Raw genomic sequence first — 24,262 nt, 5'->3', positions numbered from 1 at the left:
GAAAACTGTTTTCACTAATCATGGATTACCAAAAGTTATTATTTCTGATCGTGATTCTAGATTCTGTAATAATTTTTGGATTACTTTGTTTGCTAACCTAGGAATAAAGATTGATTTCTCATCTGCATTTCATCCTGAGACTAATGGACAAACAGAAGCCACTAGCAGTACTATTTTAGATCTTTTACGTGCTTACACTATTTTAAAACCACAGACATGGGATACTCATCTACATTTACTTCAGTTTGCATATAACAATACACCACACACAGCTACAAAGAAAGCATCGTTTGAAGTTATTTATGGTTATAGATTGTCTACACCTGTTGAATCTTTATCAAATAGAATTTAGAGTGCTGATGATATTGCTAACATGCATGCTAATATTTTTGATGAAGTTAAAGATATGATTGCCAAAGCCCAGCAATCATATACAAAGCAAGCAAATAAGAAAAGACAGGCCATGAATTTCAAAGTCGATGACTATGTTTGGTTACGAATAGAAAAACGTAGATTACAAAGTGTAGATAAATACCCAGTTGTGAAATTAGCACCTAGATTCTATGGACCATTTAAGATCATTCACAAAATCAATGACAATGCATTTAAGTTAGAACTACCACCACATTGGAAAATTCACAACACCTTTCACATTAGTTTATTACGACCCTTTAGAGGCCAATTACCTGTACACCCTGTCTATGAAAACCCACATTTGTTAGATGAAGAGACTGAAATCCTTGAACCTGAAGCTATCATAGATACTGACTTTATGACTACTAGAACTGGCCGTAGATATTCTAGATATTTGGTCAAGTTTAAAAACCATCATATTGAAGAGGCCCAATGGATGCACGCTAGAGACTTAAATGCTTTCCCCACTCTGTTAGCTCCACATTGAGCTAATAGCAATTGAGGACAATTACTATTCCACCCCGAGGGTATGATGCCAGGAGATATATTTCACGGTGGATTCCGTGCCACAGTGGATTCCATGAGGTTTTACAGTGGATTTCGTAAACTTTGATTACTGGGGCTCATACACAAAGTGGATTCTTTGTGCGAGAAGTCGATGGAGACACCTATCCTTTTCGGGCGTTTCATTAATTTAGTGTGTACATGGGTGATTCCATAGCGGGTGATTCCGCAAAATACATATTGAATTAATAAATGTTTATGAGTTTAGAGTGCGCACTCGTGATAAATTAAGGTTAGGATTGATTTCTAACCAGTTGATTTATTTATGTAGCTGAAGACAGTTAGGTATTCACTTTTGTCAGTTTAATTGTATTATTTTACTAACGATTGTGAATGCTTCAGTTGATGTGTCGAGATAGCAGCAATGGCGGAGGAAAGCATTGGAGGATAGCGTGTATTCGAGTTATCACTTATATTTTGATGGGCACATACCTTAGGCATGGCGCCTATATTTTATCGCGCCTATTTATTAAGGCGTTGGATATTTATTTATTATTTTGTATGCGCATGGGCGCACGATTATGATATTTATATTTGGACACTGTATTGGGGATGCCTAACTCTTTGGGCACCCGCCCATTAGCTTTATTTCTATTTGGCACTAAAGCAAACTCAAAAGCTAAAAGCGTGCTATTTTGTAATTTGGGCTATTATTTGAGCTTGAAGATGATTAATACATAAAATACATGCTTTGTGGAGCGCTCACACAAGGCATGGGGGGAGATTGTACCCAATTGGTCTCTTGTTCATGTCGTGCATGCTTTCTACCTTGAGTTTTGTGTAAAAAGTAGAGTTCTTTTGTTCTTGGGGACCTTCCGGCGCTCACTACGCGAGCATACAACATCCGATCTGTGCACTAGTTTGACCTAGCTCAAATCATTAGGAAAATAATTTCTTTAGCCTTCAAATATAACAAGACCAACTTCTTGGCTATTGATCTAACTACAAAAAAGGATGTTGGATGAATAAAACTAAAATAGTCAACTTACTTTCATATTAGAGAAATGTCTCAGTTTGAGTTCTTGGATTATACATAATACCTCTATTCAAATTTCAGGTAGAAATTAGAGACAATACCGTGGTATACCCATGGGCTTTAGCTATCTACCCATATGATGCAATCTCTATCTTTGTTGTTTTTAATATAATTTTGCAAAATGCTATCCATGAAGTAGATTTGATATTTTGAAGCATTTCTTGCATACCCTTAGATTTTACGATGATTTATTAATATTCCAAATCCCACCATCTTCCTTATCTAACAATGTACTTCAATTTTCTCATTTTTTCTCAAATTTCCTCTAAAATTTGATAGCTATATGGAAATCTTTCTATTTCTTTGAAATTAGACACTTCATCTCTCTTTCTACCCACTTTCTACATATGCAAATCAATTGCTCTCACCAAATGCCCTTTTCAATGGAACATGTGACAAAAATGACAAATTACCCTTCAAACTTATGTGCTACCTTTGTAGAAGAAGTAATCGACCATTAGATTGGTCGCACTAGGTAATTCTTTCCCAAGTTGGTCCTATTATCTATTCCAACAATTCATCTCTCAATGCACTTATACAATCACGATGGTGATGCAAAGATTTGCTAATAATGGATTTGAAAAGACATGGATTTTGTGGCTTATCTTCGTATGTTTGAAATCTAATTTACTAATGCTATAATTGGATATAATACCACTGCAAGCACAATTGCAGGACTAGACAAGGTGTATAACTTAGGACTCCAACTCTATGACAGGTGGTGGTCCCTGGGTGCATCACCACTCATTCATAGCCCAAATGGTATGGGTAGATCGCGTGGCCGGCTACATGAACACTTGATGTTACTTTGTTGGTATTAATCTCATTATATCATGTTAATGCTTAATACTATAACATCTAGCTTTGGACATGGAAGAGCTTCTTTTTTAAGCTCAAGAGATACTTCCTACCTACAATATCACAATTTTTTTGAATGGTCATGTGGTTTATGTTTTAAATTTTTGTCAAATGCAAGCCTAATTCCCTCTTCTCTTTTATAGCTTTGTATGATATCTTTTCTGTGGGCTACTAATCCAACACATTTGATCCCTTCTTTAATGTCATATTAGTGTTTCCAAAACTATTATTTTTTCTCCTATCCCTCCCTTGTAAACGTCTTAATTGGTTGATTATTCTAATGATTTTTTTTTCTTTTTCAGATAATTACAATCTATTATTCACTTTTGGTTAAACCCATTTGGTATGCAATTGACATAAGCTACTAGTTGATGTCTTTGAGTTGAGGCATATTTCTCTTTTTTTGGGGGATCATCACAAATTCCTCTTGTTCTTACTCAAGATTAATATCTTAAATGTAGTCTAATTAACATCACACAAATTGGTTATTTTTGGTTTGTATTTGCTCTTATTTACACAATGTGCAATTTATTGGTTGGACTAGTTGTACTCGAGTATGCTATTTTATATTTATGAGTTTAGTCACCCATTACCTAGGAAATTGGCTTTGCTAGGTTTGCTACTACTAGTCTTGACCCTTAGTCCCAATTTTGCTCTTTGAGTTAGCAAAACCCAAATAAATTGCCTTACATGTTTATTGGGTGGGGCTTATGCCTTGCTTAAGTAAAGCCCTAGACTATCATCCCAAATATCTCCACATGGCTCTTGCAACTCCTATCATCCGGTGCAAATCACCCTTTATCCTCTTAGGGTTACAAACTCTATTTTGAGACATTTAACTCCCCTTATTAGTTGATCCTACTAATTAGATCCTTCCCTTTCCCTTACCATGATACCTTGCAAACACTCATTCCTATTTCACTTGCTACTATCTTAGTCTTCTAGGCCGACCCACATCACCTTTCAACCTGTTGCTATCATCACAATGGGCATCTATGGCCCTTGAATGTTTGCCTTCAACCATCCATTATCATAGCACTCAAAATTTATGGCCCCTATGCTAGTTATGGTGATTTTCTTGGCCCTTTCTCATTTTCTTCCATCCATTTGCTATCTATGATATAATTTGTGTGGGTATTTTTCCATTTACAATGGCCACCTTTATAAGATGCTCAAGTTATGGTGGCCTATTGGCCCTCTAACATATTGCAACAAGCCGAGCACTATGCATGATCTCACTTTTGCCACATTCAGTTATGCTTTGAATATTACTACCATATTTATGATTGCTTGCCCGCTCATCCTTGCTATGCTCTCTCTCCCCCCTCCCCGCTAACCTAATGGGTTTGGTATAATCTATTAATATTGTAAACCCCTTCCATAATGAGTACGATGCATATGGAATTTCTTTTTTTGATGATTTCGATAGATTCCCCTTTGCATTCCATGCTTACTCATGCTTGTGTTGCTACTTTAGAAAAATGGTTATTGTATTTTATATATTCATTCTCATTTTTACCCCCCCATGCATAATGGTTTATGATATGAGATTTGTAATATAAAGGTTATTGTAAATATGATATGAGATTTTGTTGCATTTGAATGTTTTTTGCGTGTATTGTATGCCACTACTAATATGGTAGAGAATGAATTTACAGCTGTATAATGGTATTTTGGTATTAATGCAACCCTCTTATATGGCATAAGATGTGTATGCCTTGGTAAATTAATCTCAATAATGGCTTACCTTAAGGGGATTAACTATATTCTACTTGTGTACTTTGCAAATTAGTAATCCCTAATCTATGATGTGACTTTTAATGGTACTCAGTTTCTTGTGATTGGTTATTGCCATGATTAATGTTCCAAGCAATAAGGTACTCAATTGGGACTCTAATTTTCTTCTTAACTTTTTTTGATGATGTTCTTCTACTATATTGCAGTTTTAACCTTATAGCTCGAAGGATTTGTTGTTATATATATATATATATATATATATAATTTGAAAGTAAGTAATAAATTAGTTGAAAATGGTTATTTTATTTTATTTTTTACTCTTGCCAAATATATTTCAATAAACTATATATGGGTATACCAATCTTAAGTAACGTTGGTCACCTTATGAGTACATTTGAACATATTGTCCTTGGTTAAATGGACTCAATATTTTAAATCTAATTGATGGTTAAACATTGTGTAATCTCTTTAAAGTTGACATGATAGGTTACGTCATTAATGAACTTCTTGCAGATTTGATGGATGGTAGGTGGATAACTATATGTCTATGTGGTATTAGAAAAACCTTAGTCTATATCCCACATGGAACAATGAAAGTTGATAGTCCATGGTCAACCTATGTCTATACCTATAGACCTAGAGTTTGCTTTGAAAAATTGTTGAAACTCTCAATATATGATTTCCTTGGTTCTAAAATATTCTAGTATTTTATTTATGTCTACTTGTAATGTTTTCATTCTACAACTTCACATCTTGGACAATGAAGGTTCTTGTTAGGACAAGTCCATTTACATGGCTCCCCCTACCCTAATATGGAAGTCCTTGGTGCAAGCATTTTTGTTTCAAGAGTAAGGACAATCTATTTTCATCTCACCATAATTCTAATAATGTCTCTAAGAAAATTTACAAAACTTTCCACTAACTCCATTAGCTTCACATACCTATGTGAATGACTACAATTGCTTAGTTTTTGTTGTTGCAATATGTGCAATCCCCTCCTCCCAAACAACTCCTCACATTAACTTTCACTCCCTAGCTTGCTTTATCTCCTACTATTACTCAAGTAAGCAACTCTTTTCCTCAATCCTTCACTTGAACTCATTTTCCCTCAAGATGGAGAGTAAAGAGAACTTAGGCACTACCATAATGAGGTAATATATTACAATTTAGAAGCTATCATAGAGTGATAGTGGTGATGATTAGGTTCTAAATAGAGGACAAGGATTGAGGAAGAGAGTTGCAAGACTTGAGTAATAGTTAATAAGCAATCCCTCTCTTGAACTCGTTTTTCTAGATTATGTTTTGGCTACCTCTAACTACTTGAGTATGATATGTGCTACTGAATGGCCTACTAAAATGTTGCTAATGAGTATGCTTGTCAATTTATAATGCTTCTAAACCGTTTGTATCAGTTTTTAAATTTAATTTTAGCATTTGGTCTTTCTTTTAAAGCTTTGTCATAACACATGCACACAAAAATGAAAGGGGTGATTTTGCAAATGTAATAAGGGGTCCGGACCTATGTGAGAATTCTCACTCACTCACTCACTCTCTCTCTCTCTCATATATCTATACAGCTATTGTCTCTAGATAAGTTGATTATTGATATGTAGGTAAACGTGTGTTTCCACCATAAGCAATCAATAATAGACCTCAAGGGTTATCAAAAGAAAATGAAGGATGCGAATAATGTGAAAGCCTCTATGACAATTTATTGATATGAATTAGCACCTCTCTAGCACAGTGCTTTTAGACCCAACTATGCGAGTTTGTGTACTGTTTACTGGCGTGTTTGCTTTTATTGGCTCTCCACGCCATGCTCCATTGTTTGTTCTTGTTGCTGCCCTGAAAGAATAACAAAGAATAACCCTGTCGTGATAAATAAACTTACATCCTTGGCGCAGTCCGTCAAGCATAAGCACACACACACACACACACACACACACTCTCTCTCTCTGTCTCTCTCACGCGCGAGCGGGCGCAGGGGGAAAGGTCTTAGCGGTGTGATAGCAAATTGAGGAACTTCTTCAGAGAACTTTCGGAATGTTTTGATTTGATTCTCTCCAAGCGTTCTATGATCTCCTTGAATGTTGGGCGTGCTTCAGGATCTGTGTGCCAACAGTCTTCTATCAACCTGTCCAACAGTGCTCAAGTTTATCTCGGCAGCAAACCAACAAAGAAAAGAAAGAAAGAACGTCTGCACATTCCACTTCTTCAAATTCTGGTTTTCTCCAATGAACATGCTAACTGAGTGCCCTTCGTTACAAGATGTTTAAAGCTTACACGAGAAGTTGTAGACATTTTCGCGTATGGGAAAAGGGGCTATTTTTCCTTGTTTAGCAGCCCCCTGCACCCAAGTGCACCTAGTTAGGAATGCGATTTCTTCATGATGTTGTAATTCACAAATGTGTAAATTATAGTGGGAATTTGTCTAAAACGGCAGCCACCTGCCCCCAACCGCATTTAGCTAGTGATGCCGTTCCTAAGAACAGAAGCTCGGGATGTTGTAATTCTCAAATGTGTGAATTATACTGGGGCTTAGTCTAAAACTTCTTGTGTACTACATGTGAACTGACCAGTAAACGAAAACTGAATTGGTTTCAAGGCAAACACCCTCACGTTTAATTGATTAGGATTATGGGAGCAGACTCTGGAAGATTACCTCTTCAAATCTCCTGGATAGCATCTAGATAATGCTCTAAATGGAGGCCTGATGTTCTTGTTGGCATATGCATCAGGAACCTCCTTGTTTTCCAAATCTCTGAAGGGCTGACATCCCTCTATCATCTGAACAACACATTCTACAATTAAAGCTCAACGTAACACTGTCACTGTCACAGCAAGTAAAGAAACGTCCTTCACAGGACAGCAGAACCTGCATACTACATGGGAGCATTCTGACAAACAAAGAATGGAAAACATAAGCATGAAATCCAACAATGCAGCTCTACTCAAGACAGCAATGAGAGAGACTCAAGGTCTTGATCACACTAGCTACATTCACAAAGATTCTAAAATTGGCACATGAGCTCCTCTTGAACACTAGCTTCATAAATAGCATTCATCTGCTTCATGCCTAAAATAAATTTTTACATTCGGGTTGTGCTTCTATTGGACTAAAACATGCCAAACCTGATGTGGTCGCTTCATGTGAAAAACACGGGTTCAAAATTTGAAGAATGAATAGAAACAAACAGCCTGCATCTGTTCGAGACACTAAGCAATAAGCATGCATGAAAATGTGGCGGCTAACCTCTTGAAGGATCAACCCAAAAGCAAAAACATCAACCTTTCTTCCATATGCCTTATTTTTGTAAACCTCAGGTGCCAAATATCGGCCTGTCAATGGAAACAAGTAGAGTTGAGCATAAGAAAGTGAGCCACAAATTTGGTAAATTCATTACAAAAATTGAGGCATTTTGAGCCTGTCTAAATAGCATAACTTGATCACATGTTTTGTGCACATGGTCTAAATTCTTCACGTGATGATGGATGTTGCATTGTAACATGCACAAACAACCTGACATACCAAACAGCTACCTAAGTTATTGTGGTGGACATGACAGAAATTCTACTATGGGTACAACAAAGCATGTTATGGCCAGTGGCACAGTTGAAGAACACACACATTGGCTTTATCTGTTAGATGTGCTCCCACTAAATGCAAGTGGGAGAGAATCCTTGTCAAGACCCTGGGAAATTAATTCGATTCTACGGAGATGTATCTTTCTTAATATGATTGACCTAATATTCCTACAAACATGAATTCTATTCAGTTCTCTCTTAGGTTCCAAAAAACCAAAGAGAATGGATTGTACATTTTGTCTTTGACAGATGAAGCCAAGACGCCCCTCCTGCTTCAATAGAAGTGGCCAAGGCATCCCATGCCTGATGTGTAGAACCATCCATCACTCAGTGGGAAGTAGCCTGAGAAATACTTTTCAAGCATCAAACTCTCCTAGGACAAAACTGAGGAGGAAATCAAAAGACATTGCAAATCAGCCCATGTTCCCAAAAGCAGAAACCCCTACTAGCCAAAGAACAAATCCCTCGAAACGAATCTTCACCTAAAATCCTGCGGAATCAATCAAGGGTACAAAGAAGAGTGGACAGCCAACATATCCCCTGACTTGCATAAATTTTCCCACTTCAACCTCCAGAATGGACTGCCTATCAGCCTCTACAAAGACAAAGTCAATACATTGGTGACAACAGGCTGCACATCCTGAATAATCAGGGCACCCTGATCACATAATCCTTCAGAGTATCCATCACTTTCTCCAGTTTCTCCTGTTGTAACCCAACCTCTTGAGGACACTAATAAATTATAAAATGCCCCAACTGACCGCATCAAAATATAGCTTTGCAGGACAAGACCTCCCTAAAGGGTGGGCCTGATCCCTAATGTGAGAGACCAACATCAGCTCCATTGAAACTTGTCCAAGAATACCCAATTCCAAAAGAAGCAAACACCAAAAGTGAGAGAGGAAGTTCATATTTCCATCGAAAGAGGATAAACTTGCATAAGAGCCTTGGGAACTCCTTGATTGAGGGCCTCTAGGGGATCACATGCACTAGATGGTCATCTAAAAACAAGGGAATTTGCTGCATGAGCCTGAGGCCATCAAAACGCCATCCACTACCTCCTGCACTTCACCATTCTGCATAATGGCCTGCAACCAAACACAAATGTGGCCAAACAACAGGGTCTAGCATGTAAAAGAAACAACTTTCCCCTCATGAAAGATAGGTATATGGCAATGAACCAGGTCCACACACAAAAAGCTGCTACATCTTCATCCTCAGGTAAACTGGCTATCTGTCCCCCATTAGGATCCGAATACTCCTTTATCAAAACATTAGCTTGTAACAACATATACTAGTCAAATGGGCATTATGCTCCCCACAAGATCCTCGCCAGGGGGATCTTGACCATTATCAATGTTCAAATCTATTTTTTGGTCAATAAAATCAAAATTTATTCTACTTGCTGCCCATTGCAAGGACCAAAACATGTCAATTGTCTACAATTAATCTGTCTGACTGTCATGAGGACATGTATTTTTGAAACCTCACTTAATATGTGGATTAATTTTTAATCACATGATTAAGTAAATGTCGCACATGTGAGGTGTAACTAGGGTTAAAGTAAATTTACGAGCCCGGACCTGAAGAAATCATGGGATGTCAAAGGCAAAGGTTGCTATAAGTTATGCCGCACAAGTACTTGGTAGTATCTGGTGCTAGTTGTTGGCCTAGGTCATTCATTTGGCCATAAGTGTCAGTTGGTGACGCTAGAGAAGTGGCCTTTAATGGTACCTAACGCCAATCTGATGGTCAAAGATGACACAGAGACACTCGGGAATGTAAGTTGCTTAGCCAATTTAATTATTGGGCAATTAGATTATTTTTCAAGGTACCAAAATAATTATTAGATTAATTTTCAGTGTTTAAAGGCTGAAAATTAATATTGAATTATAAAAAATGTTGGAAAAACCATTTGGGAAGGCTACCACTTGTGAAAAATGCCCATGCAAGATTGAAAAACGTCTTTAGAGACTAGAGAGAAGCATTTTTATAAATTCAGCCTGCAAGAGAGAGGGAGGAGAGGCTACTGGTCTGATTTATAGCCATTGGAGGACCTTCTGAGTCAACTAGACCAGAAGAAAACCAATCAACAGCAAGAGACAACGTCTACAAGCTGTTGAGATAAAGCAGCAGCAGTAAATGACTGATTTTCTTCAGTTCTTTGCATCTATATGCTGTTGTGGTAGGGCAGTAGCTGCACTTGACTGATTTTCAATCATTCTTCACGATAAACTCCGAATTTTCTCTCTCTATAGCTTTCCCTCTCATCTCCCAGCTATTTCACAGCCTTGCTCCGAAGATCTCAGCATTTGGACCCTTAGAGGTTGAGAAATTTCAGATTTCTCTGCTATAAACCCTAATCTACAGCAAAAATTAGGATTTAGCAACAACCTCGAGAAGCGTGCCAAACATTGGAAGCTCCAAGTCTTAGATTCAACAGGGTTGAAGCTGTTTTTAGCCTATTCAAGTAGAGGGACCAACAAATAATTGAATTTGGGGCATTTTCCATCTCCATCAAAGCGGGTAAAGGCCAATTGATTGCTCGAATTAAGGGGCAAATCAGATTAAAGACTTGCTAGTGATTCATCATAGCAAGGGGAGTTGGAATACCGAAAGGGATTGGGAGAATCCCATTGTAAATCAATTTCTTCAATAAAGCTAAAGAAATACTGAAAGGGGCGCCAATTTTGGGGCTAATTGGGTGTGCATTGTCCCAGATCAGTAGGTAAATTTGTATTTTCAGAATTGCATTAATTGTTGCTGTTGTAATTAAGTTGTAATCAGGAATTTACTACCCATCCACAGAAGGAAGACTGGTTCCATTGACGGGATACCACTTAATCCCTTGATTTGGTGGTCTCGAGGAACCTGATTGCAAGCCAACACTTTGTGCTAGTGCTGATTTTTACTCTCAGCTGAGAAATTACAGTAATATATCTTCATACAGTGAAATGGATTCAAGTAATGATGATGCCTCTCAGTGTGAATGTTCACATGGGAATGAAGGAAATGCAATGCTTGACATTGGACAAGGCTCAGACCATGGACAACAAACTGAAAATGTTGCTGTTGGGCAAGATGCACGGCCTTCAGGGCATAAGGAGGCTGATGACCAATTCAAGAATCGGATGAGGACAGTAGCAAATCTCTTTGCTGAATTGGCAAATGATCCTCAATTTACCCGATTTTTGAATGCTCCAAAGAAGGACACTAAAGGCAAGAAGAAGAAGACGTCTTCTATACCTTCGGGATGGCAAGATGGACCGAAGATAATGCCAAAACCTTCATTTGAAGCTCCAAAGATGCTAATGAAATAAAACAGTTGGTATCTATGGGGCAAGAAATGCAAATGCAAGGCCATCACGAAAGTGCCAATCCAATGGATTTTAGACAACCGGGCATACATGCTATGATAGGGAAGCCAGGATATTTTGGTGGAAGCACGATTTTTCATGCTATGGTTGACTAGGGACTGCATACGGGAATGTATGGCACAAATCCCTATGGTATGCAGCAATCAATGCATGGTGTGCAAAGCCCAATGAATTCACGTATGACTGGAAATATGCAAAACCCTATGTACAACAGCAGCATTGGCTTGACGCTTGGGACACAAAGTAGCATGTTTGGTATTGCATCTGCACCCCCGAATGCTTATGGGGCTCAAGGAATGAATGTTGGTCATGCAAATGCTCTGTTTGGTGTTGGTTTTGATGTAAATTCAGCAAATGCACCCTTTTTGCAGCAGCCAATGTATGACAACTTGTCACCCAAAGAGGCAGCAAAAGACTATGATGAGGGTGAAAAAGGAGTGAAGTTTGAGTCCTTCAATGGTGTATAAGATAGGCTGATAGCTTTGACTTTCATTCAGCAGTTTGATACAGCCTATTCAGAGGGGAACTTCACGGAGTCCTCAAAGATTCAAAAGGTAGCCACTTTCTTGAAAGGAAAAGCATTACAGTGGTGGTCCACTCTTTTGATGCAAGGTAGAGCATTGTCGACGTGGGTACAATTCAAGCAAATGTTTGCATCGAATTGGTTGACAAGTACCTTTGAGGTACACATCATGACACCTTGGAATAAGCTGGATGCTAAGGAACGTAAGAAGTTGGAGCAATATAATAAGTTTTGGGATGCATTGCTGCCTGTTACTTCTTATCACCCCGTACCCCTTCATGAGCAAGTGAAAAAATATGTTTGTGGACTGCCCAAAGGAATCGGTATTAAATCCACCATGTCTAGCATGTCTCAGCTTATAGAGACTATTGCTACAGCTGATACTTTGGTGCGTAGGAAGGATTCAAGCTTTCTAGAGAGTGGGGAGAAGCTGAATAAAAAGTTGTTTAAGGTTGAAAAAAGAGGCAGATCTAAAAATCAGCCTGAAAAGAGACCAAAACAACAAAGAAAGGGCTCAAAAACATTGGCACAACATAGAGAATTGATGGCTGCAAATAAATGTTTTATTTGTGAATCGGAGGGTCACATTGCAAGGGATTGTCCCAATAGGTAGCAAGTTGGAAAATCAGAAAATCAGGGAGATTCTAAAGGAAAGAAGCCTAAAACATCAGTGAGATTGATGCCCGATGTTATTAGTGATCAGCCCAATGATGATATTACTGAGTTGTGCAGAGCACAGGGCAAAATTAGGGATCAACATGCATTGATTTTCTTTGATAATGGTGCATGAACGCTCCTGCTACTTTTAATCGGATGATGGATCGTATCTTCAGGCCACATGGAGGATTTGTGGGCACTTTCTTTGATGACATGATTGTCTATTCAAAGAATGAGGCAGAGCATAGAAAACACTTGGATGTTGTGTTCAATGAATTGCGTGACCATAGGCTCGTTATCAATGACAAGAAAAGTGAATTCTTCTTGCATGAAATCCACTTTTTGGGGCATATTGTATTGGCTGATGGTATTCACATGGACCCTGTAAAGGTTGAAGTAATACGATCATGGCCACCTTTGAGGAATGTGCATGAGATTTGCAACTTCTTGGGTTTATGTTTTTACTATAGAAAGTATGCATGTGGGTTTGACGAAATTATATCTCCATTGCATGCCTTGCAAAAGAAGGATGTGCCATTTAGATGGACAGTAGTGGAAATTTCAACATTTGAAAAGTTGAAGGAAAAGATGACTTCAGATTCTTTTTGTTGGGGGCTGATTTTACAGTGCAGAGACAGACCATTAAACTTTGAGGTACTTTTTGACGCAAACAAAGTTGTCAGAGAAGCATATGAGATGGGCAAATTTTCTCTCTATGTTTCCTTTTCAGATTGTACATATTAATGGTGAAAAGAATATTGTGGTTGATGCACTGTCACGTAAACCACAAATTTCAGCCATCAGCATGGTTTATCACACTGAGTTGGATGCCATGAAAGAGTAATATGTTGCTGATTCGAACTTTGCTAATGTTTATGATCAGCTTTGTAATGGCCAACGACATGAATACTGTGTGCTAAGAGATGGATTTCTGATGATGCATGGACCACTATGTGTCACAAAGCAGTTAAGGCCTAGAGTTATCACTGAAAGTCATGTTTCTCCGTATGCAGGACACAGAGGTATTGATGCCACTGTCAAGGCAGTGGAGCATTTCTTTTATTGGCCAGCTTTGAGACATGATGTAGAACAATTTGTTAGGACATGCATCATATGCCAAGAGGTAAAGCATGATAGGCAAAAGATGTCCGGTTTATTGCAGCCCTTGTCTATTCCAGATAGGCCTTGGCAGAGCATTGCAATGGACTTTATTTTTGAGCTTCCTAAGACACCTATAGGGAATGATGGGATATGGGCTATCATTTGCAAGTTTAGCAAACAAGCCCATTTCATTCCGGTGAGGAAGAAAATAAAGGCCGATCATATGGCACGATTGTTTTTGCAACACATCCTTAAGTATCATGGTATGCCAGAGTCAATCATCAATGATCAAGAACCCCAGATGACCGGTTTATTTTGGAAGGGCTTGTTTGAGAATATGAGTACCATGCTGAAATTCTTATCATCCTTCCATCCGCAGACAGATGGTCAATCTCAAGAAGCAAATTCCACGGTGCTAGATCTTTTGAGGTGCTATGTTTCAGACCACAAGACACAGTGGAAGCACTATTTGCCCTTGGTTGAGTTTACTGACAACAACACAGTGCATAGTTCTACGGGCAAAGCTCCATTTGAGGTGGTTGAGGGTGGCAAGAAGGTACTACCTATTCTGCAAACTAGGGATAAGATCTTTGAGACTGATCGTTATGTGGAAAACTTGGATGTAGCCTATGCAAAGATAAAATATGCACTTTAGAGATCGCAAGAAAAGAAAAAGAGGATAACTGATCGCCACAGATGTACTTTGTAGTTTGCAGAGGGTGATTATGTATTGCTGCGTTTTGAAAAGGCAAGGCTGAAAAAGATAAAAGGGAAAGAAAGATTGTATCCAAAGTTGAGTACGAGATCCTATGGGCCCTTCCAAGTGTTAGAGAAGATCAGCAATGTGGCATATCGGCCGAAATTACCTCCACATTGGAGGATACACAATGCTTTTCATGTTAGTTTGTTGAGGCCTTTTCATGGTGATGTGCCAGAGTATATGTCTGCTGAAATTCAGCTTGAGGTTGAGGAGCTAGATGAGATTTTTTACCTGAGCAGATTTTGGCATATAAGGAAAGAAAGGACAAGGTAAAGTTTCCAGGAGATACTTGGTGAAATTTCAAAATTATTCACCAATGGATGCCAAATGAATGGAAGAGGATGACTTGGCAGACCATCCTCAGTTGTTGCAGATTTACCTAGATGCCTTTCAGTTAGAGCCGACGGGCTCCGTCAGGTTCAGCGGAGCAAGGGTTTGGAGTATTGCCTGATGCTGCTCAAGGGGGAGATAGCACTTCCCGTTCTCCAATTATGGACAGCTCTCGCATGTAGTGGATCTCGGATGTATTCAGCATGCATCCAAGGTACTGCGCTGATAGTATGTTTGCCATGAGATCATTACTTAGTGTAATAGTCACTGTGAGATGTATGCAGATGAGTATGAGTTTCACCCGGGCACTAGAACTATACTTTTGCATCAGCTTATGATCAATTTAGTATGAATTTTGCCTCAATTTTGAGAAAAAAATTCTGATCAGTTTCAACTCAATTTTTGATGGCTTGAGAATTGTTTATGGTCACTTTTTGGATAAGTTGTGTATCAGTTTTTGCAATGAGTTTATGATCAGTTTGGGGTCACATTTGCAGCAGTCTGTGATTAGTTCTCAAATCAGCATGTGATCAGTTTATGGTTATATTATGCTTAGTTTTCAATGGTTTACATCTAGTTTCATGGACAAATGCATATGTTATGATGCCATTGATGTTTTAGCCATGGTTTATGCTTAGTTTTCACTATACTATGGTTTGGTTTTGCTAGATGAGTTGAGCTCATGAGAAATGGACATACCACACGATAATCTGGCAATGTTTTTGAGATTCTTTGTGAGTCTTATGCTATGTTATGTTGGCTGGTAATTTTCAACATATGTTGGGCATAGGAATGGTTGAACAACAGTGCGCAATGTTGTGTTGACTATGATGCCCTATGGAAATTCTAGTGTAGTACTTTGCTTTTGATGCATTTGGCAGTGCAATTGAGGACGATTGCAAGGATTTCAAGGGGGAGGGCTGTCATGAGGACATGTATTTTCGAAACCTCACTTAACATGTGGATTAATTTTTAATCACATGATTAAGTAAATGTTGCACATGTGAGATGCAATTGGGATTAAAGTAAATTTACAAACCCGGACCCAAAGAAATCATGAGATGTCAAAGGAAAAGGTTGCTATAAGTTATGTTGCACAGGTACTTGGTAGTATTTGGTGCCAGTTGTTGGCCTAGGTCATTCATTTGGCCATAAGTGTCAGCTGGTGACACTAGACAAGTGGCGTTTAATGGTACCTAACGCCAATCTGATGGTCAAAGATGACGTAGAGATACTCGTGAATGCAAGTTGCCTAGCCAATTTAATTATTGGCCAATCAGTTATTTTTCAAAGCAACGAAATAATTGTTAGATTAATTTTCAGTATTTAAAGATTGAAAATTAATATTTAATTATGAAAAATGCTGGAAAAACCATTTGGAAAGGCTGCCACTTGTCAAAAATGCCCATGCAAGACTGAAAAGCGTCTTAAGAGACTAGAGAGAAGCATTTTTATAAATTCAGCTTGCAAGAGAGAGGGAAGAGAGGCTGCTGGTTTGATTTGCAACCATTGGAGAACCTTCTGAGGTAGCTAAGGGCAGAAGAAGACCAATCAACAGCAGGAGACATCATCTATAGGCTGTTGAGATAGGGCAACAATAGTAAATGACTGATTTTCTTCGGTTCTTTGCATCTACATGTTGTGGCAGGACAGCAGTTGCTCTTGACTGATTTTTAGTCATTCTTTGCGACAAAACACTGAATTTTCTCTCTCTACAGCTTTCCCTCTCATCTCCCAACCATTTCACAGCCTTGCTCTGAAGATCTCAGCATTTGGACCCTTGGAGGTTGAGAAATTTCAGATTTCTCTTTTGTAAACCCTAATTCGCAGTAAAAATTAGGGCTAGCAACAGCCTCGGGAAGTGTGCCAAAAAATGGAAGCTTTAAGACTTGGATTCAACGTGGCTGAAGCTGTTTTTAACCTATTCAAGTGGAGGGACCAGCAAATAATTGAATTTGGGGCATTTTTCATCTCCATCAAAGCGGGTGAAGGCCAATTGATTGCCCGAATCAAGGGTCAAATCAAATTAAAGACTTGCTGGTGATTTGTCACAGCAAGGAGAGTTGGAATACCGAAAGGGATTGGGAAAATCCCATTGTAAATCAACTTCTTCTTCAATAAAGCTAAAGAAATACTGAAAGGGGCATCAATTTTGGGGCCAATCGGGTGTGCGTTGTCCCAGATCAGTAGGTAAATTTGTATTTTCAGAATTGTATTAATTGTTGTTGCTGTAATTAAGTTGTAATTAGGAATTTACACCCATCCACGGAAGGAAGGCTAGTTACACTGACTTTCCAGTACCAAGACCTTCAAGAATCTACTTTCTTTTTTTTGCAAGTAAAATGTGGCTGATTATATTACTAAAAAAAACTGATTACAATGGAGTACTCATGCTCAGTAGTCAAGCTGAAGCTGATGAAAGTCACAAATACATCATATATACAAGCCTCTCAAGGCGGTCTGGGGGGGATGGAGGCAAGAAGAAATGGAAGGGGGGGGGGGGGGGGTATATCGCCATCTGTGGATGCCTGCCTACATCACGAAGAACAGGTCCTGGCCGCCCCAAGTGCGCATAAAATGACATCGGAGCTCCTGACAAGCCCTGGACTTGCCCTACACCTGATCCCATCAGCCTCGATTGGAGTGGATGATGGAGGTCCAAAGCTTTGCTAAGGTCGCTTGTACTGAAAGTCTCTCTCCACCGAAAGCCACCTGACACCGCGCCTTTTAGATATGCCAACCAGTAAGATTCCCTATGATCTCCCATACCTCAAAGCGGTCTGCTGTGGGTTCTAGTACCTGGCGGATAGGTAGAGCCTCTAAACCGACCACTGTGCACGACTCTGCCTCGATAATGAATATCATATGTTGCATCTTGGCCTCATACAGAGGGTGACGGCCCTGGCTGACCGCCTGCCAGCAAAAAGCTTTCTAAGAGATACATCCAAGGCTGGGTGCTATGTGGCGAAGGATGCGGCATACTCCTCTCCACACGAGTTGTGCCGCCTCACACGACCAAAGGCAGTGCTTTGGGGTTTCCATAGACTGCTGTGTGCAACGCTTACAAACTCCCTCCTGCATATGGACAAGCCAGCTTCCCACCGCCAAGCCTCCATGTGCCACCAGCCATAAAAAATACGATACCTTCCTCGGCCTCCAGCTGTTCCATAGGCGGCGCTAGAAGGTCTGTCGGAACGGCTCCCTGATACTGTGCTCCGCGCCCAGTGCCTGCTACGTGACGGCGCCCAATCCATATCCTCCTACATCAGTACGTGTTTGCTAATCCTAATGTTGTACTCCAGGAACCTTGGTGGCTTCTTGGCGACCAGTGGCCGGCCAAAGCCACTCTCCCGGATCCCACTCCAGCTCATCAAGTGACCTTTCTTCCCAGATCTAGAGGCGCCACTCCCTGAGCTCCTGCCAAAAGACCAAAGGGTCCAGCCGCCATGTCTTCCCCTGAAGGCCAATCACCCGGATCCTCTTCCATGAAAGGACAACTATCCCCTCATCTTGCTGCCCTCTGTCAAGAGCTAGAAACCCCTTCTCTTGTACGGTGAAAAAGGTCCTAGGTGGAGCGCCACCCACTCTTCTTGCCACCTGTAGGGGGATGCCTGCTCGTGAGAACCTAGCGGCCCATACCTCCCTGAGCTCTATTGGCTTTTGTATCGGAGGAGCAAGCCACTCCTGAGGTATTGTTGCGTCTATCTCCCTTCTCCTCAGCTCCACTCCTTGTTGGCAGCCTGATACTTGCTGCAACACCTCCTCGCTTGCCATCCTGTACACCTCCCGCCATGTCCTGATGGTACGAGCCGGGTCAGCCTCCCAACCAGCCCACTGGATGTGGGGGTGCTCGCCAATCTGTGCCCCTTCTTGGTCCGTGACTTGGGGGTTCCAGATCACCGGTTGACGGTCTATCTCCTCTTGGCAGTCTGGGGGGCTCTGGATTAGGGACTTAAGGAGGCCCTGCCACATGCGGAGCAAGCTGCATAGGAAGGGTGATCTGGGCTGACGTGAAGATCCATCTTAGGGACGGCCTCCACTCACTGCCAAGCCTCGGTCTACAGTCCTGAAGACCCTCCTGCAATAGGACCTTCCAGGTTTGCCCTCTCGGTATGAGGCCGCGGACAACTAGCTTGCCCAAGAGGGCCATACTATGATACTTTGGGTCTATGATACCAAGCCCTCCCTCTGACCGATGTTGTATGATGGTCGCCCACGCCACCTTGGCCCTAGAATTCCTGGACCCATCTGACCCGGACCGAAGGAAATTCCGCACTAGGTGGCGAAACTGCATTATACAGGATGAGGAGAAGCACCAACACGAGGCAATGTACCAGGCCGTCGCTAGGACCTGGTTAACCACTAGGGCTCGGCCGGCTAGTGAGAGGCGAGCCGTACTCCAGTAAGTCAGCTTTCTCCAAATAGAATCGAGGACTGGAAGAAACTGCTGGGCGGGAGTGATGTCGAGTCCCACCTGGAACCCTAGGTATCGGAGGGTTTGCCCTCTGCTCACCCATCTAAATCCCAAGTGGACGCCCCACTTCGTGCTAGAGTTCGGGCCTGTGAGGAAACCAACCGACTTTCGCCAGTTGATTTTCGTTCCCGCTACAAAACAGAACACCTCAAGAGCCAACCTCACTCTCTCCAGCATCAACTCGTTGTCCTCTATGTAGAGTGCTGTATCATTTGCATACTTTGAGTCTAACAACTTGGTCTCCTCTCTCACTGGAAGTCGGAGGCCACATAATCCGCTCACACGTGACTTGAGGAAGTGAGACATCGCCTCTGCAAAGAGAAGAAACAAGTACGGGGCCAGGGGGCAGCCCTGTTGGACCGATCTCTCCAGCCGAAACTCCTCCCCTCGCCTACCACCTATGAGAACCCTATTGGTGGCCGATCTGTAAAGTGAGGAGACCCCGCAAATCCAAGCCTGGGGGAAACCCAACCTCCCCATGGTGCCCTCTAGGAAATCCCAGTCCACCCTATCATAAGCTTTCTCGAAATCCAAAAGTAGTTTGGCCAGTCTCTACCCACTGTGCTGGGCCCACTCTGTCGTCTCAAAGAAGGTGAATACATTGTCTAGGATGCTCCTATCCTACACAAAGCTTGTTTGTATGTCATGGATGATGTTTGGAAGCACGGGGCGTAGTCGCCTACCAATCATCTTTGCCAACGCCTTATAGGCCACTGACAATAAGGTGATCGGTCTCCACTAGGAAAGCTCCAACCAGTCTCCCCCTTTGGGGAGAAGATTGATAAGGCCTACCGAAAGACTCCTTAGCATCTGTCCTGAAGTGAAAATCTCCTGAAAGGCCATCAGTAGGGCATTCTTCACCACTTCCCAGAAGATAGTGAAGAAAGCCTTAGAGAGGCTATCCTCTCCCAGGTATTTTTGCCCGTCCAGTGGATGGAAAGCCTCCTCTAGTTCCTTCTCTGTGAAGGGGGACTAGGAGGGAGAGTCCCATCTCCTCTTTGACAAGGGACGGGATGTTATCCCAGACATGTTGTCTACATCACTGTCCTCTAGCTGAGGCTGTCTCTTGCTGGAAGAGTCATCTGTAGTAGTCGGTGGCAATCTCCATCACCTCGTCTGGGCTAGAACAAGTCCTCCCATACTGATCTCGGAGGCTGCATATCTGCTCTCCTGAGGTGCGAGGCTAGTACACTTGGAAAAACTCCCTGCACATCGTGTCTCCCTTCTGCGCCCAGAAAGCTGCTGAGGTGCAAAAAGAGAACTCTGAGGGCTTGTCCTCTAGGCTAGCAATGGCTGCTCGCGCGCGCACCTCCTATGTGTGGAGAGTGGGATTCCTTGGTGTCTCCTGTAATAATCTCTGCGTGGCTGCAAGGTCCCACCGGAGTGCTCTCTTCTCCTCCTAGCTCTGCTGCCTGGCCTGTATGGCTGCCTCTTGGCAGATTCTGCTCGACTCAGCTAGGACCTCTGCAACCTCCTCTACGATCTGGTCCCTCCTGTCCCACTCTTTGGTCCGAATCTGCTCTATCTGTCTCATCACCTCCTCCCTCCTATAGATCGAGTCAAGGATCCGACAAGATCGTGTATCTAGGGCAGATGCTAGGGGATCTAGTGTTAGGAGAACCAGGCAATGATTGGACAACATGGTGCCCACTAATTGCCCAATCTAACCTCCCCGAGAGCCTCCTCACTCTCCCACATAAAACTTGTCCAACCGCTCTAGCAGGACTCCATCTAGCCACCTGTATCTCCAAGAGAAGTCCAACGACCTCTCCCTCCTATGGAAGATAGGGTCTCTCCAGGCATCACGTGCTTCTGCTGCTAATAGAAAGACCTCCCATGCCTCTTGCTCTTCCCCGGCCATGCCCTGGTACTTTCTCCCTTTGCCCTGCTGGTCCTCCAAAGCCTCCAAGTTGTTGAAGTCTCCTCCAAGAATCTAGAGTCCACCTTTGGGAGTCCATTCACGATCTCCACCCAGAACCTGTTGCATGCCCTAACCTCCGTAGGGGCATAGACATTAAGGACTTCAAGGCACGAGTCCCCAATATCCAATCTAATCCATAGAACCCTCCCTGCCACTATCGTCCCGTGGTCTCATACACAAGTGGTAAGACACTTCAAGAATCTACTGCATGACAAGTAAATAATGTGCCTGCCTTGAACTGTCCATTCGTTGTTGTGTCCAGGTCTAATGCTGTCTCTCAATCTGTAGTTTGGATAACAATGATAACAATACCAACAGCTCAAATAGGAGGGTAAGACTGCAATGCAACCCAGCACGACTTGCAATCTTTCCTCTCTGGGTAAAACCCCAATGCAACCCAGCATGGCTTGTGTACACCGCATGCGAACACCACAGATGAGCTCTTTTATATAGAATAAAAAAGCTTTGAGTTTTATTTCCCACTTGTAAATAGCAGCAAGTGTTCGAGTTGTACTCACTTTGTATATAGCATAGAAACAATCTTTTATCACGTTTAGTAGGTTACTTTTTACTCTAATACTTAAGTGACACCTGTTTTTTCTCTAGAGAGATTGCTGATTTTTCTACAAACTGGACTTTCTCTGGAAACTTCTTGGACTTGGTGGACCTAGACCTGCCTCCAAATCCGCCCTGCCAGAGATTTTTCCTCCGGACTTTTTTTCTGAGGCAGACAAGACCTGACTTGCAAGGCTAGAGATTTTTGGCCACAGTCTGGAGAAATTGTCCTCCACTCCAAGGTCTCTAGATACTGTTATTGTATGAAGATCTTTTGCCCTCCCCTCCAGCTATAAAAAGAGAGGGGAGGCGACAAGTGTATTAAGCAATCATTTTGTACTAATAGAAGTGTGCTCTTTGCAATTTTGTGTACTTCTGTCTCTCTCCACTCCAAGAGTCACTCTCTTGCAGTACCATTCTTGTTTCAGGACTTTCCTCGCTCTTCCCACTTCTCTCTCCTCTTTCCTTCCTACTTCCTAGCCCCTTGTCTCTAGACTTCTCTTTCTTCCCTCTTCTCTTCAGACTTCACTTTCTCTCTGCTCTATCCTCTAGACTTCATGCTTTGCATCTACTTCTCTGTACTTCTCTCCAGAAGTAGTCTTCTCTCTCTAGACTTCATGTCTCTGTCTCTGCTCTTCTCTCCAAACTTCTCTGTCAGACTTCTCCTCCCTCTTCCCTAGACTTCTGTCTCTGGACTTCTCTGTCCAACTTCTCCGCTTTTCCAAATGTCTTCGTCTCCAGACTTCTCCCCTTCCCCAAACTTCTCTGTCTTCAGACTTCTTGTATCTAGACTTCCCTCTCTAACTTCTCTTGAGCATTTTCCTTCTTCCCTCCCTTTTCACATTAACAAGCAACATCAAGGAATTCAGAGGTGTACACATTGATTGTAGAGAAAGCATATTCCAACGAGGAACCCATATACGCACCGACACATGACAACCACTCCTACAATTTGGCAATCATGGTGGGACATGGCTATGCAAATTGCTAATCGTTGGAAGTCCAAAGTGTATGCCTACAATCCACTCCGGCAAATTCTTCAAGGTAACTTCCATTTCCACTCCTGAAACTCCTCTTCAATTTTTTAGTAGATGCCCCAAGTCCCAAGAAGCTCTCCCCCCACACTGAAACATAAGCAAGTCCAAAATGACTAGCACAGACAAGGGAGCTAGCAACAGGTCAGGGGTAGGGGTTGATGCTCCTGAGGCCTGAGCCTCTTCACAAGGCACTAGGAAGAATAAATATAAAGCTGCCCACCTTCAAGGAGCTAGCCCTTGAAGATCTTGAAGACCATGTCGGTTGATTCCGCAGCTTATGCCAAAGTGGAGGGGTAGATAGGAAGGATACATTTATCACACTCTTCCCCTCCACCCTAGAGGATGCTGCAAATAAGTGGTATAGCCAGTTTCTCGAGAACCACGTTGCGACTTGGGCATCCCTCAAGGACGAGTTCCTTTACAACTCTGGGGGGAGGGCCCTTGCATCGACACACAACAACCACTCCTACAGCTTGCAATCTTTTCTCTCTTCTCTCTGCTTCTTGCTATTCATGCAAATTGTGTATACATCTGCTACAAGAAATCTGCAGTTCTAGAGTCTTGCATCATTGGTCTAATCATATGATGGTGAGCCTTAGAATGAATTCCAATGGATTGGACCAAAGTTTCCAAACCAGACAAATATTTGGTATAGCTCAATTAATCTTGAGCATTGGTTTCAAATTAGTAGTAATATCCCTGCTGTATTTGGGATCTAGCTGAATTTTGTCCCAGCATGAGTGATGTTGTCACTCAACTACACACCAATTATCTAGCCCAAAAACACTTGAGCCTGACCATCATCTAATTCCATCAGGACATAATTTCTATTGCAACCACACTTGATCTTTGCAAGATTAATACATGATTTATATGCCTTTGCATTAAAGGGAAAATGACACTGAAGTACTTTGTTTATGGTCAGAACATAAAAATTTGGCACACAAGGACTCCCAAGACTTTTACAGCCTTTGCCAAGTCCCAATGAGCCTTCAACAACTAAGGCCAGGACTAGGATGTTTAAGCTACTGTGGGAAGCTTCTTTTATGCTAATGTCAAAAAAAGGGGATAATGACAACAGAGGCCAGTATCCAGAGAGGGTTACTGACAAGGTGATAGAGGAAGAGACATCCTGGCTTGTCCTCCACTGATGCCTCCACTGTTGAGGAAGAGACATCCCGGCTTATGTTCCACTGATGGCTCCACTGTTGGTGGTAACAAAATGGAGAAACACTTAAGTGATCTCCCTACTGGCTCCCAGTTACTTTTGTTCCTTTACTTCTGTTTTGATCCATGGTATGACATGATCTTATTCCATTGCAGGGTTTGGTAC

General features: G+C 41.7%; 1 protein-coding gene across 2 annotated transcripts in view; it reads right to left on the bottom strand.

Moving 5' to 3' along the window:
- Positions 1–6,171: 6,171 nt before the first annotated feature.
- The window catches only part of LOC148037895 (serine/threonine-protein kinase 12-like), a 169,594-nt gene continuing 151,503 nt past the window's right edge, over positions 6,172–24,262 (bottom strand). Inside the window, exons 9-12 of one of the 2 annotated variants that reach the window (XM_087676874.1) lie at positions 7,863–7,948; positions 7,272–7,396; positions 6,893–6,956; positions 6,604–6,743 (exon numbers count right to left, since the gene is read on the bottom strand). In XM_087676874.1, coding sequence (XP_087533000.1) covers positions 6,932–6,956; positions 7,272–7,396; positions 7,863–7,948 — 236 coding nt within the window. In that variant the 3' untranslated portion in view covers positions 6,604–6,743; positions 6,893–6,931. Of the gene's footprint in view, positions 6,744–6,892; positions 6,957–7,271; positions 7,397–7,862; positions 7,949–24,262 lie in introns of both variants that reach the window. The other variant, XM_087676873.1, reaches the window with a different exon arrangement.

Source organism: Lygodium microphyllum, chromosome 4 (assembly GCF_053477565.2).
Source record: "Lygodium microphyllum isolate KBCC chromosome 4, Lygodium_microphyllum_v1.1.10, whole genome shotgun sequence".
Classification (NCBI taxonomy): domain Eukaryota; kingdom Viridiplantae; phylum Streptophyta; class Polypodiopsida; order Schizaeales; family Lygodiaceae; genus Lygodium; species Lygodium microphyllum.
The sequence above is the reverse complement of the archived record's forward strand: the minus strand, read 5'-3'. Positions and strand labels throughout refer to the sequence as shown.